This window comes from Pholis gunnellus, assembly GCF_910591455.1.
Source record: "Pholis gunnellus genome assembly, chromosome: 4".
Taxonomy (NCBI): domain Eukaryota; kingdom Metazoa; phylum Chordata; class Actinopteri; order Perciformes; family Pholidae; genus Pholis; species Pholis gunnellus.
In genome coordinates this window covers 8,838,960-8,854,224 of record NC_136530.1, presented here as the reverse complement: position 1 = coordinate 8,854,224, position 15,265 = coordinate 8,838,960, and the positions used below count along the sequence as shown (strand labels likewise).

General features: G+C 43.1%; 1 protein-coding gene across 1 annotated transcript in view; it reads left to right on the top strand.

Moving 5' to 3' along the window:
• Window positions 1-15,265, top strand: part of acbd6 (acyl-CoA binding domain containing 6) — a 28,371-nt gene continuing 13,106 nt past the window's right edge. The window contains exons 1-6 of the mRNA XM_079157781.1: window positions 1-466; window positions 699-763; window positions 1,221-1,317; window positions 3,768-3,841; window positions 8,234-8,339; window positions 11,610-11,699. Of these exons, the coding sequence (XP_079013907.1) occupies window positions 188-466; window positions 699-763; window positions 1,221-1,317; window positions 3,768-3,841; window positions 8,234-8,339; window positions 11,610-11,699 (711 nt within the window). The 5' untranslated portion in view covers window positions 1-187. The remainder of the gene's footprint in view (window positions 467-698; window positions 764-1,220; window positions 1,318-3,767; window positions 3,842-8,233; window positions 8,340-11,609; window positions 11,700-15,265) is intronic.

Below are 15,265 nucleotides of genomic sequence, written 5' to 3'. Positions count from 1 at the left end.
AACGGTAGAAACAAATCCTGCTGTCACGGATTCTTAACAATAACGGATTAAAAGACGAAATCGACGCTGAAATACTTATCAAAGATATTTAGGAGAGCTACTCTCCGTTCGTCTCTAACGCTTTTCCTTCGGATCTACGTCGCACGTCGTCTCTGACGTTACGCTAACGTTATAAACAATAATAACAATGGCTTCTGGGTCGCCGTCGTCCTCTCCGGACACTGCGACGGGCTCAGGTACAGATCCAGCCCGGCCCGACACAGGGGAGCCTCTCGGTGGAGCAGGCTCGGACTCTGACTCTGACCTGGGTTTGGGTAAATTTGACTGCAGCGCCATTGAAATGGGGGACCGATTGGAGGGAGATGAGCTGCAGCGGGAGTTTCAGTCTGCAGCCGACCGGGTACGAGATCTGGTTCAGACGGCCAGCAGGGACCAGCTTCTGTACCTGTATGCACGATACAAACAGGTGAGTGTCGGATACATGTTACTGTGGTCGTGTAGGCTAAATATAACCCCTCACATACTGGCAGCATGTGACTTTAGATAATAACCACATACATTGAATCCCCAACATCCTTGTGTCATCACTCATTTGTAACAGTTAAGATGAGATATGCACAGATACCTCTACGTTATCATCTGATGTAGTTAGTTCTGGATAATACCAAAAAAATAATCCTAACTGGTTTTATTTTCAGGCCAAAGTTGGAAAGTGCAATACACCAAAGCCTGGCTTCTTTGACTTTGAAGGACAGAGAAAATGGTATGTAGCCTAAAATTGGAAGTTTTCAATAAATAAGTTCTTAATTAAATGTCTTTGTGGGAGCCATATTCTATTTGATGTTGCATGTTTGCTTGTGTTTGCATGTTTAACTTTGGTCGCATCTGTTTCTGCATTGAATGTTACAGGGATGTTATAGTTTGTTATGGGAGGTATGCGTGGGTGTCAGACTGCCATAACTTTGGTGACACTTGGCGACCGTTAGCGACCGTTAGTGGCGTTATTGACGGTTGGTTGGTAGTGGGGGAGTGACAACAGTTAGTAACTGAAAGTTTACATTCTGAGAAGGTTTGGATACTACAGTCTTCTTTCCTAAATATTTTTTCAGTTTCAATGAAAGTTATTTTGATGTTTTTTCCACAGTGAAAAACTGTATTAATAATAATAATAAAACATTATTCTGATAATGATGCATTATCATATTATGATCTCATTACAGGCAAGCTTGGAAGCAGCTTGGAGACATGGAAGCGGACCAGGCAATGCAGGAGTACATTTCCTGTGTCAATGTGTTGGACCCTGAAGGCTGCACAAAGGTAATAAGGACTAAATCTCTCAGAGGTCAAAGCTGATTGCCAACACCAATCTTGATTATAAACTACAATGTATGGTTACTGCTGTGTATATTTCAGAGTACCAATATAGTGGATTCAGTAGGGTAGGAACAGGGAGGTTTAATAAAACCTTCTTAAGGAACGATATAAACATCACAGAGGGTAAACTAGTGGCAAACTTGGTGAAATGAAGACATATCTTTGTTCATCCAATCGTGAAAAGGCTCCGACTCCTGTCCAGTAAATTATACGTTGCCTACCGGATTATAACATTCTGCAAAATAGCAAATTCCAACCACATTTACGCTCATTAAAACAAGCCTTTAGAGGTGTTTAAAATTGGCATTAGTGTTCGACTAAGCTCTGCTGCAGGTAATCAAAAAATAGGATGACAAATATAGAAACATCCAATTTCATTGCTGCCTTTTTCTGATGCAGTGCATATTTGTTGCCAGCAGAGGTCAGAGTCACAATGTCATTTTGTCCCAGGCCTCTCAGTGGCTCTTTATTCTGTTCACAGAGCATGAAAAATACATGAGAAGGTTATGTTGTCTTCTGCAATAGCTGCATTTTGGGATATGAATAATGCAAGGAACTGTCATAGTTAGATGTGCCCGTGTGTATCGTGACATAAGAGAGACTGTTTACATCTCTACAAGACCTTTGTCATATCCCTATGGTCCTATCATTCAACTGTGTCAGGAGAGTTATGTTGCCTTGGACAGCCTGTCCTTTGGGGCAGAAGCATTCAGTTACAACAACAACTGTGTACTGTCTGCTTAGTTGGGAAGAGTATTATTACTATTGGGACGCTAAGAACAAACTTGTCAGACGTGATCTTCTCATCAAAATGTGTGCTGACTGCTGAGTAAATATGAATTTAAATATTAAACGGTATTAGTTTTGCTTTGTGTACACATTGAGGGTTTCACATCAACAATAATGTTCTAAAATTGAGATGATTGCTATTAGGCCAACAATAAGGACATTGTTTTGGAGAGGGCTAGACCATTCTGCTAATTTGTGGGAATTTTAGGCTACAAGTTGCCGTCGCTTGTAATTCACACTTGAGTGTGGCTGCCATGTCCACATGAGGCAAATATCTGGACAAGAGTGTGTGGGTTCCGTCTACAAGTGTAGCATACTCTCGAAACAGGGGGATGTATTCACAGTCACCGAATTCTCTACAAGCACCGACCAGAGAGATGGAAGTAGGTTGTTTTCTACAGAATTGAAAAGCCAAAGAATACATTTACGAGGCCTGTCACAAGTCCTGTGTGACCTCTTCCTTGCTGCACTATTTCCTCTTTGTTCTCCACCTCTATGCTGCCTGCTTTTCCTCTATTAATCTTTCCCCCAACCTCATGTATTCTGTAACCCCTTCACTCTTTTGTTAACCCAGCCCCTGTTTCCATCCTTTCCTTCCATATTTATGTCTCTTTAATAGCGTCGCTGCCAACCACATGTCAAATTCTGACACATTCTTTTCTCTTCAGCGGGGCAATACGCGCCGAGTCTGTCCCATAGTTGCACAATGCCAAGAGAGAGAGAGCCCCGGCAGACAGGCCAGCAAACGCACAACTGTCCCCCTGAAAAGAAGCTGATTGTATTAGTGTTAACAAAGCACCATAGCTTGGCAGTTGCTATTCTTTGGGAGCCACAGTCAAATGGTGTAAGTAGGAGTGCATAGATAGAGAAGCAGGGGAGAGAATAATAGCAAGAATTTGACCTCTGTTCCTGCCTCAATTGTTGAGCAGACACTGGCTTTATATTACATTATACTGCAGAGGAGCAGGGCCAGTGCATCAGCGAATATTCTGAGTTTCTGAAGTGAATTAGGTTGTCCCAGAAGTTCACGCACCGTTGTTTTGCTTCGCTTGTCATGTTCTCCCCACTCGCTCTATTTTCTGAAATCAGATTTGTGTGTTTTTTTTTTTTTTTTTGTGAGTCGAGGTTGGTCAGTGAAGAATAGGCCGGGTAATAAAGTCCTGGCTGAACTGAATGTGGAACACAGAAGATTAACAAGAGTCACAATTAAGTTGCCGTACATTTTATATTGGTCTTGTGCATTTTGTTGGACTTTTACCACCTATGAGGTCACCTCCAAAGCCCCAGAGGCTTGTTTCAAAATGCATATTTTGAACTTCATCTGTGTCATGCAGGAGCTTTGCAGAGGTTAAAATCCATAGGTGCATTGAATAGACGGACCAACCCTTTTGTGTAGCTTTGAGCACACTAAACAATAAGGTCAGTACCTCTCTCCATATGGGTTGACAACACAAGCTGCAGAACTAAGCCAAACTAGACTTGGTTGGTGTTTCACACCAGCTATCATTGAACGAGAAGTAGGTTTGTTAACAATGACCTTGTAGTATTAACTCTGTACACGGTGGATATTGTTCGTTAATGTGTGCCTGTCTTTTATTTGACAGGAAAGACGAGGAGCAGAAAGACGAGCGGGCTTCGGAGCAGCAGTCAGCTCTCTATACCAGGAGGAGATGATCAGGTATTTACATCAGACAAACACACACACACACACACACACACACACACACACACACACACACACAGACACAGAAACGGACAACCATACATCAGAAACTGCCTATTACATTGATTACGAGGGACAAATATCTCATAGACTCACGTTGTGCATTGTTGACTCCATACACATCTCTCACACACTCTCTTCATTCAACTCTGTGTTCTGAGATTGTGTTTTCAGAGACCAAAGCATTAAAATACAATTTCCCAGTTTTTGATTGTGCTGGAACAGACTCAGCTTTTTGCTTCAGTTGTGAATCATTTCTTATTCAATGCTTAGGTCAACTGGATCTTCGTCTGGCTTTGTTAAACCTCTGGTCTTGATGCTGTATTTGATGCTATTCAACAGACCGTAACTGCAGTCAGGGCCCGGAGACGTCATACAGTTCTGATTTATGTTAATGAAATATATTCTCCATTTACTTCTGCCAGGCAGACTTACTCAAGCTTAAAAACCTCATCTTCATTTCAATGAAAAAGAGCTCTTTTTAGGGAGAGGAAAATTAGATGTGTGAATCCGGCAGGTTTTCCCCCTAAATGGCTGCATGCGATTAGTATGCACGGTCTTGGAAAGAGGCGGCCAGAGTCTCCCCTTTTTAATTACGTTACGATTCGGGAGGTACTTTGGGGGAGGGTGGTGATGAAGACCTGCCGGGTACAGCAGGTTTCCCAGAACGATGCTCCCCATCGGTGATATCCAGTAGCAACTGTGCCCCGGGGGGGAAACCAGCAAGGAGGAAGTCATTAACATGGCACATACACACACCTATGCACTCGTGTGCACACATAAATATACACTTGCCGCTATACGTCGACGCGATTGCATCCGAATCCATGCATAACCTGCCGGAACTGTCACACTCACTGCTCTGCTGCATTTCAATTTCCTCTCTCTCACACACACACACACACACAGACCCACTCCATATTAAACAGCTAAGCACCTGTTAACCAGACAGAGTTAATTGCATCGCTCATCTCGATATCTGTGCGTGTGTGTGTGTGCGTGTGCGTGTGTGTGTGCGTGTATATCGACAAAAGCAGGATTGATTAGCAATATTCCTGGGCTACTGAGCTGATCAGTGTGTGATTGAAGAGGCTTTGAATGCTATATTTGTAATTCTCTCACCCACCTTGAAACAGGACTCTGATAAACACTGGAGGCTTTGATGTCTGGACACTGTGCTGGAAGCCACTGCTGAGTTATTTGAGTTCTCATTGTTTCTCGGACTTCTGTGGAGCTCAGCCATGTTGAGTGTCCACCGGGGTCCTATAGGGGAAGTGATGACTGTGTGTGTGTGTGTGTGTGTGATGGATGGCGTAGTGTTGATCAGTGAAGCTCAGGCCAGGTAGATGAGTGTTCTCCACCACCGTGGCCAGTTTATCCTGATGGATGAAGGACATATCTGCCAGTACACCGGACTGGACCCACACACACACACATACATGAGCATGCAACACGCTCACACACACACATACAGAAACGCACACAAAACCCTTGGTACCCCAGCTGCTGTGATGACAGAGTAGCCTGTGACCTTCCCAGCATGCATTGCAGTGCTGTTGATGTTACGTCGTTTATAGGATCCACATTAATCATTTGTTTGTTTATAGCCGTGCGTGTGTGTGTGTGTGTGTGTGTGTGTGTGTGTGTGTGTGTGTGTGTGTGTGTGTGTGTTACTGTGTGTGTGTGTGTGTGTGTGTGTGTGTGTGTGTGTGTGTTACTGTGCTAGGGAGTAAATACCCATGTTGGTTGTGTGTGATTGTACATTCACATGTGAGCTTATTTTAGAAATTGTGTATATTATATTATGACCTCATCAGACGTGTGCTCGTGCTTTATATATATGTGAGGATGTGTCATGCGCCCGTCAGGCCAGCCCTGTCCGACCATCGACGAAAGACTGATGAGCTGGCCTATTGATTACTTGCCGGAGAGACGGATGGCGGCCACACATCAGGGACACTTGGGGTCACCACGGCCATCAGACAAGGAAGTGGGTGTGGCCCAGTGCGGAGGCTCATGAATAAACATAGCGCTGGTAATCAGGAGTATGTAAATTAATGTGCTCATACATAACCCAGCAGTGATAAAAGTGTAATGAGTTATTCATAATTCATCACGGGCTGATGAGGAGATGGCGGGAAGAGAGAGGGGAGGAACGAGAGAGCCGGGGGAGATAAAGCGTGTCGATGAAAAGCTGAAGAAAGGGAAGTACAGGGGTTCATTAAAGAACAAACAGCAGACAAAACTTTGTTTGTGTAACCTCACAGTGTAACGATAAAATGAGTTTATCATGAGTCGGAATGTTTTATCTCCACTATGGGTAGTTGTAGGTTGTAGTTGATCCAGCTGTGTATGTAGAGTGTGAGTAGCAGTGGATTCTTAGATTCAGTTGTTGCTCTTTGTATCAAACAAACCGATACACACAGCCTATCGAGCACTTCCACATGTCAGATGTCTTGCTGGTGATGCTGCCAACAGTGTTTATGTTATGTCGTGTGTGTGTTTGACTTGCAAGTAGGATAGATGAACACATTTATCATATATAGCCCCCTTCTCTTCAAGCTGGAAGACGTCAGGAAAAAGACTATTTTACTGGTTTTTGGTTTGAAAAGAGTCCAACAGTGCCTCTGGTTGTTTTTTGGCTGGGTGCAAACAAGGATTTCCCCCCAAAAAAAATTGTTTAGGAGAAGTGGTAAGGAGTTTTTTTTATTCATGAATTGAAAAGGGTAAAAAATTCCCATCACCATTTCCCAAAACCCAAGGTGATGTTTTGTTTTGGCTGACCAACAGTCCAAAAACCCCAAAGATATTCCTTTTACAATTGTAGAAGACAAAGGAAACCTTTCGCATGTATTTTTTTGAGTTGAAGAATGACGATCAATCGATTATCTAAATTGCTGCACATTTAATTATATCCTGACACATCTATATTTGTGATTAATTTAGTTAGGAAGCGACTATCTAAACAAGAACTCCAATCATTGATTAAATGCCAACACAATGTTGTGTGAAATGGCCCCTCTGCTCTTTTTACCTCTTTTATTTTTCATAAAATTGTAATGACTTTGTGTGATGTTAGTGAGTAGAGGTGGTCTTTGTTTCAGGCAAAACATTGTGAAAGTTTGTCACCTTTTTCAATATGACTTTTCTGCATGAATTCGCATAGCCAGACCTTCTGTATCATCATCAGTTTAAGGTAACTGAACCCCTAACTATGATAGTGTTATGGCCACGTACTCAACATAAAGCTAAACAACATCCCCAGTCTGACTGGGACAACAGCCCGCGATGTCTCCTGTGTGTCTAGCGCCAGGTGTGTGCTGTGGGATTTGTAAAGCCCAGTGCAGCAGAGCGAGCAGACATCAGAGACAGGAACTGGAGGATTTGGCCTTGGGGATGACTGACTTACTGCGTGGGAGTGGTAAAGCGGCTGGTATGCGGGGTTTCTGTCAGACAATAGAGCACTAAATTCAATTAATCTGAATGGCCGGCATTGGGTAAGAGGGGAGGGGAAGGCGTAAAGCTCTAAATGAGATTTCGCCCCTTCTCTCCCCTTCGCCCAACACCCCCCCCCCACCACCACCACCACCACCACCACTGCACCCTGTCTCCCCCCAGCACTCACTCCTGTCCCCAATGCCAGGAGGTGATTAGAGATACAGAGATATAATCAGAGGTAGGATAAGATATGTGTGTGGTTGGGTGTGTGTGCCGTGTGCCAGTGTTCCCGAGGGGGGGGGGGGTGTGTGTGTGTGTGTGTGTGTGTGTGTGTGTGTGTGTGTGTGTGTGTGTGTGTGTGTGTGTGTGTGTGTGTGTGTGTGTGTGTGAGAGTGTGAGAGAGAGAGACACAGAGAGACTAGTTCGCTGTTTGCGTTATCTTTTACATCTGTGTGGTTGATGACTACATGATATAGTAGCATGGTGTTTGCTTTCCTGGGTGTGCACACACTTCACACATAAAGCACTTAATTGACACGCAAGGCAGTTGATGGGTCGCTTCACCCAAATTACAGAAAACTTATTTTCTCAGTTTCCCTGTTACTCTGGATCATAGACTACATACTGTCACCATTTTTCTTGGGACTATTTCTTCAGTAGGAAGTAGTTCCGATGAGAACTGCTCACAGTGAGGTTTGTGGATTATTCATGTGTAAAGAAATCTAATCTGTTCACCTCCATTGTGTTGGTGTAGAGGTTCCTGAAATCTCACACGTATATCCCAAAATGTGGGTTAGTAAAATCAAAGAAATCACAGCAAAGTCATCTGATTCTTTATCCACAAATAAAAAGAAAAGAATACAATTGACTGAATGTTCTTCTTTATCTCTGTTTCTGTGCCACTCTCAGGGAAGAGGATAAGAACATCTTTGACTACTGCAGAGAAAATAACATCGACCACATCAGCAAGGCCATCATCTCCCAGAAAGCGGATGTCAATACTAAAGACGAAGAGGTAACTACAGAGCGCAGTGCCTAGAAATAAGTCAAGTGAAACTGTACTGATGCCATGTGAGAGTTGCTATTTCAAAGTTCAAACTTGCATGAATGTATTATAACTAGGGGGCCAGAGAGAAAGGGGAATTTATGTATCCAGAGGATCCACGCCCAACCTCCATGTCAGGAGGGATTCACTTTGTTGACGTGCCCTTTAGCAAGGCACCGAGTCTGTACACACTGCAGAGTTATTGTTATGTGCTCTGACCCCTCGTGCAGGAGGGCAGGTGAAAATGATCAGTGGAGTATCATGAAAAAAATACAGGTCACTGGGGGACGGTTCATGCAGCTCTTTTTGCAATCGTTACATAACGGTTTCAACGATCTGAACCACAAAACACATGGGAACCACTCCTCAGGCAGAGATGAGTAAATTGTGTGAGCGGCTATTACCATGGCGAGGTGTTTTCTGGATTGACCCTGATATCCATTCATCTGTCCCCGATTCACTGTCTGCCAGGCCAAATGGCTCGCTCCCTGCCTCCCTTTCATCACCGCCGCTCTTCAGATAAGCAGGCAGTCGGCTCGTGAGTTGCCAGTCAGAGGCCAGATGGTCGAGGGACCTCGGCAGAGAAAGCTTTGTCTGTCCGCTGCCGTTGTTGTCGTTTGTGCTCCTGCAGCGCAGCTTGCTCAACAGCAGAGGGCAATGGTGAAGTAAGTTTCCCATCAGCAAGAAGCCAGATCTGCTCCTGCAGCTCAGTGAGAGAGCACGAACTCTTTAGGTGTGTGGCCAAATATCCACCTGTGTTATGTATTTTTATACATTAGGACACGCATGGCTGATGAACTCATCCCATCATACTTGTGCAACATTGCTCTTTATTGCTCAGCCACAGCGGCAGATGTTAACTTATTTTTTCAGATAGATAACAAGCAACAGCCATCTAACATCGCAATTATATTCAAGTAACAGTAAAACAAAAATAAAAAATCAGGGAACCAAAAGGAGTTATTTATTGATCAGAAATGATTGGTGATAAAGACACATAAAAATGTAACACAATCATAACAGTATGTGTCCTGTATGATAAAACATTTTGGAAAGGTATGTAAAAGGATGGACAATATCAGATTATTTTGTATGTAATTTATATGAAAAGAAAAGTCAAAAAAGGATACTCAAGTCATAATCACCTCTCTGGCGACAAGATGGATTGTTTGGATATGAATGAAATCGTTCAATTGTTTATTGTTCCCAAAAGAGAGGACACAGACATTGACCCCAATTAAAACCTTTTTAATTAACAATTCTGAAGCACGATAAATGTAATTTATAGTTTTGTGTTGCATTCCTTCAGTGTGGGACATGCGAGCAAGTTTATATGTTTACCCCTATTTGTCAAGCAAATGTTCTCTTTTGCTCTTCCAAAATCATCCAAATGCTTGTATTTTATAGCCATTCCAATCTAATTATGATTGCACTTTTTATGTGAATCTGGTTCAATTTTAAATCATGAACAATTAACTCCAACACAAGAGTATTTCACTCTAAAACCTCTAACTTTGTATCGGTTCATTGTTGACGCAAACCAACTAGAGGATTCTGAATTGTCTGAATACCATAAAAAGCATGACTAGAAACAATCGGTACCATGTGTTGGTTAAGTGTATCTGCAGTCATCAGAAGAAGTCTAGAGAGGTTTATTATTGACCAGAACTGTAGAATAGTCTTCTATAAATATCCAACAGACAACATCTGTACACATAAAACTGCTCAAGATTCACTGTAATCTTCCAATGTGGTTTAGCATTATATCACTGCATGTTAGCATCTTTCAAATGTGTGCAACACTCTTTTGCATACATGCCTGTACTACACTTATTGTTTCCTCCTAACTCAAACATGCCAAACCACAAGTGTGCATTAAGGACAACGAATGTACATACATTTTGGTTCCACTGACCAGTTGTGCATAATGTGTCCGTTTGTGTGTCTGGTTAGAGATGTACCTTCCTTTACCGCAGTAACTGCTAATCTTTCCAAACAGCGATGCTTCTTTCCTCCTTTTCAAATGAGGATAAAGGAGGCTTTTACTTATCTACCCACTTGAGTGGAGAGTGCTTAACATTTATCACCAGTGGTTTACCTTCATGGATCGGACTATTTCCGCTCTAATCAGAACAGACCCTTCTTAATGCCCAAACTGGCTCGCCCCAAACTCTGAATGTTTCTGTTAATGGTGTTTTCTCAGCTTTGAATGCTGCACTTATTCTATTTGACACATTCAATGTTTTATTAATCACTGCAACTCCCCAAAAAGCCCACTTAATTTGTGTGTGTGTGTGTGTGTGTGTGCAGTCTCCCGAAGTAGTAAACTCTGGTGTTCAGTGAGAATGTTGCCAGCAGTCAGCAGCAGAAACACCTGGAAGAGAGGAGGGAGACAAAGAGAGAGAGAGAGAGGGAGAGAGGGGGAGGGAGGGAGAAAGAGCAACTTATTGGTATTCTGGCCTAGCTCACAAGTATCCATTTTAACATGCAGCCATGGTGATCAATATGATTTAAGCAACAGAGTTGAACTTGGAGAGTTTGCTTTACCTAATTGGCCTCACTGAAAAATGAGCTTGCGTGGTTTTTATTAGAACAAGGATCTTGGACCTAAGGAGTGTGTGTGTGTGTGTGTGTGTGTGTGTGTGTGTGTGTGTGTGTGTGTGTGTGTGTGTGTGTGTGTGTGTGTGTGTGTGTGTGTGTGTGTGTGTGTGTGTGTGTGTGTGTGTGTGTGTGTGTGTGTGTGTTCTAGAGTACGGGGTTGTGCTGATCAGGGGGCTGCTCTTGTTTTGCGCACATTGTCTCATCTATGAAGCTTTACAGATGTGTGCAGGTTACTGTGATTTGTCCGGGAGCCCTCGTTGGTCAACGCTTGAAACACCTCACTGCTCTTCTTTGCACACATATTCACATCAAGCACACAAACGCACATCTCGTCACTCATTATAGAACTGAGGCCCAGAGGCTCCTGAGTTCTGAATGGTCGTGCATCATTTGTTTTGTCTGAAAGCAGAAAGAAACAGATTGAAGTAGAAGTTAACTTTGAGCAGCATGAGGCAGAGGAGGAGTGTGTGTTTTTGGTGTAATTCATAACTGTCTGAAATTAAACAAACATGACACTGCATGCAATAAAGCTAATTTAAACATAGCAGTGGTGTTAAATGTTTAGTTGTGCTTTCAACCTTTTCCACATGCCATTTAAATGATCCTTACACTCATCCTCTGATGTGCACTTGTTCGCAGGGCCGAGCTCTGCTGCACTGGGCCTGTGACAGAGGACACAAGGAGCTGGTTTCTGTATTATTGCAGCACAAAGCAGACATCAACAGTCAGGTGAGCTGCATTTTCCTCTTTCTGTGATGGTTAATCGGTAAATGAATGAGTGGAAGCCAAACGAGCCCCATTTTGTTAGAAATTGAGGACTTCTTATATAATATTTACCCAGACTGTCTCATTTGAAGTTATTACCATTAAAGAACAAAAGTCCCGCCTCCGACTTCAGGCTGTTGTGCATTCTAGTTTTAGTTTCCATTTCTCATTTTTAACAAAGGCCTAACCACATTTGTTTTGTTAGCTTTCAACAGCTGCAGCTCCATCGAGTTTTGTGTTATATGGACTGAAAACACTAGTATTGAGTTTCAGCTTCTCATAGTTTAACAAGTTCAACGAAACAAACCCTCTATAGGAAAATACATTGTGGAACAGCCACTTGCACAGAACTAGGGCAGGACTTCAGATCTCTTTTACGTTTTTAGATTACACCTCTAGAATTGCATGAATTACTGAACTTCAGAGCCGGAGTCGGTTCATTTTAGGTGGTGGCAGAACATCAGCATTCTCGCAGTGCAAAGTTTCACTCACGACAACTGCCTTGCTCGGAGGGCCGATCTCTTGAAGTTAAAGAAGACGTGTTGCAACATTTTCCTACACCCGGACAGAAGTGTAGAGGCCGTGTTTAGTTCTAGAAGTCAGTAGTGAAAATGGAGATGTGTGTTCTAGTGTATAACAGGTGGATTTAGGGCGGAACGAAAGTCACAGGAGCCGCCTCATTTCTTGTAACACTGTCATGCACATGTGTACATGCAAGCTCAAGGCAAACACTGACATCTCCAGCCTTCCAACTGCTCTTCTCTCTCTCTCTGTCTCTCTCTCTCTCTCTCTCCATCCCTCCCAGAAGGTCACCTTTAATTCACTTTGTGCCACAGACAAATCCCCCAGGGCTTTAGCAGACAGAGTTAGCTGGTAGCTAGCATGGTGTTTTGCCTCCCCGAGGTTTAGCAGCATCCAGGAGGCTTTAGCTTTGGCGGTAAGCTGGCTCAGCTGCACATCGGAGAAATTACTCCTCTTCCCTGCCCAGCGGCACGACACAATGCAGTTCACCGGGCCGCACACTGAGGCTTTAACTGTAAGGCCGAATCAATTGGAAGTAATCAGGCAAATTGTTTTATGTTGCACAACCCACATAATCAGGACATTTCACAAATGACTTTCTCTTTTGTGGTCATGCATGGCCCCTTTTGTTTTGAATGCTCGCAGGGAGGGGGGGGGGGGGTTTGTGGGGAATGGTTCATAAAAGACTTAACAGTGGGATAACTACGAAAACACTTCGCTAATGATTTAGAGCCATATCAAGATAATGACAGCAGAGGACGATTGATGTATAGATGGAAGCTTTTGTCCATTTGTAAGACGCAGCGTCTTTACAGTCGTGTATCTATCGGTGAAATATAAATTGATATCCCAATGTGACAAGACTTTTCAGCAGTCAAAGAAGGAAACGTAAATCTTTGGCCAGGTAGTGATAATGGGTGGATACATCTGAGTAGACCTTTAATTTATGTCCCTCTCACTTTTGTCTGATTTGACAGATTTCTTTTTGTATCAAACAAACACATGGATGGAAATAATCCAATGCTTCTTCCATTATCTTAAATCATTTGTAGTGGAGACAAACAGAGAGAGGATGGTGTAATCTAGAGATCATTTCAGGTGTGTTTCAATTATTTAAAGCTCTGTTCTGCCTTTTTGAGCAACTATGTGTACTCGAAGGAAGGCAAACCTCAAACATTATGTTTCAGAGGGAGCATTCTTCAGCCAACCAGAGTGCAAACATTTCCTGAATTCATGCATTCAGGCCATCAGGACCTCTTCACCTGCCTTTCTCTCAGGTGTTAGAGGAAGCCGGCCGTGTAGAAGCCTGAGTGTTAAAGACACTTGGACCTTTGCAGCAGAATCACTGGTAGCAGATTTATGTGGTGGCAAAGAGGTGGCTGAGAGAAAAATATAGGCAGCTAAATCATACCCCTCTGTCGAAATGCCAAATTATCTCACTACTTTAAAGCTCACAGAGCGATATGCTTCTCATTAGAACCTGCTCGGACATCCTATGTTTTGTTTTTTTGACTTGGGATTAAATCGCCAAGGAAAGGAATTAAGCAGGAGAAGACATATTATGTTAAACTTAATGGAGCAGTTTTATCCTTTTGTCCTTTTTGCCCAAAGCCGCTGCCATGTGAAACAAAGAGTATGGGAGGTTGTGTGTGTTCGCGAGAGGAACAGAGGAATGTTTGGGTTGTTTGCAGGCTATCAGAGCGACCAGTAATCTCCCTTGACCTCTACCAACTGCCGAGCAACCAGTAAATAAAGATCAAACATGATTTATGCTTAATTTGTTGATTAAAAAGGGGAGGGGGACTTTGAGAGTTAAAACAAAAAGTATTATTATTTGCTTGGCAGAGGAGGAAAATCGTTTGAAATTAATCAACTGATTGTTTAAGTGAATTGTTCCCAAACCCTGGTAACCTGCATTAAAGGCTCGTTTGATAGTTAATCCTGGATCAAGGCGGGGGGGGGGGGGACTACAATAGGTAGTTGTGTGTGTGTGTGTGTGTGTGTGTGTGTGTGTGTGTGTGTGTGTGTGTTTGAATACACAGATCACAGCTCTGCCACCTGCCAATTGTAGATCAGGCCCTGGTACTGCACATTAAGCCCCCATCCTCACCGTATCACTGCTCCCTCAGCTAATACACCCAGAGAAAGTGGGGCACAAACTGTGGGAAAGATGACAGTAAAACCTCACTTAATGTAATAATGGAAATTAAGGCTTAGACACTGGGCTCATATTCTGTGTGCTAGAATGTATTTAAGAGCATTAATGAGGCATCAGCTTAAGTTTACATTCCATCATATCACGACAGCAGTGAAAACAGTGCCACAGTACAGTTTGTTCAGCTATAAGAAGTGTCATTGTTTTAGAGACATATTAAGGCAGGGTATCAGATGGTAAGATTTTATGGGTAATGACCAAAATATGTCTATGTTTTATATTTTCACGTCTTCGCACTAAGCCAGGCTAACCGTCTGCTGGCTATTTACAGTACAGACCTGGGAGTGGAAACGATCTTCTCATCTAATTTACTTCAACAAAGCATATTTCCCAAAATGTTGGAACTTTTCCCCTGAGAAGAGTTTAATCAGTGAAAATGAAGATGGCTCATCCGATGCTTGGGTCATCTCAAATATTTGGTTTGGTTTCCTTTTGTGTGACTAAGAGTTAAGAGTCACGATGTGTGTTTGTGTGTGTCCGCTCCTCCTGTGGTCGTTCTCGGTCCAGACGGTGTAATCCCACACCCACACAGGTGGAAATCCCACCTGACCCCCCCCCCCCCCCCCTAACCCTCTCAACAAGCTGTAAGGTTGCCATGGAAATATGCATTTGTAGAAAGGACATGCCCACTCATGGGAACCGGAGTCGTATAGGCAGGGCTTTGGTTTCGGAGATGCTGCAGACCTACAACAAAGGTCAGGAATGGTCCAGAGTAGATTAATACAATGTCTGACTTACTGAGAGGGTCAGTGACGGAGCCAGGATTAGGCTAACAAAGAGGGAAGGACAGGTG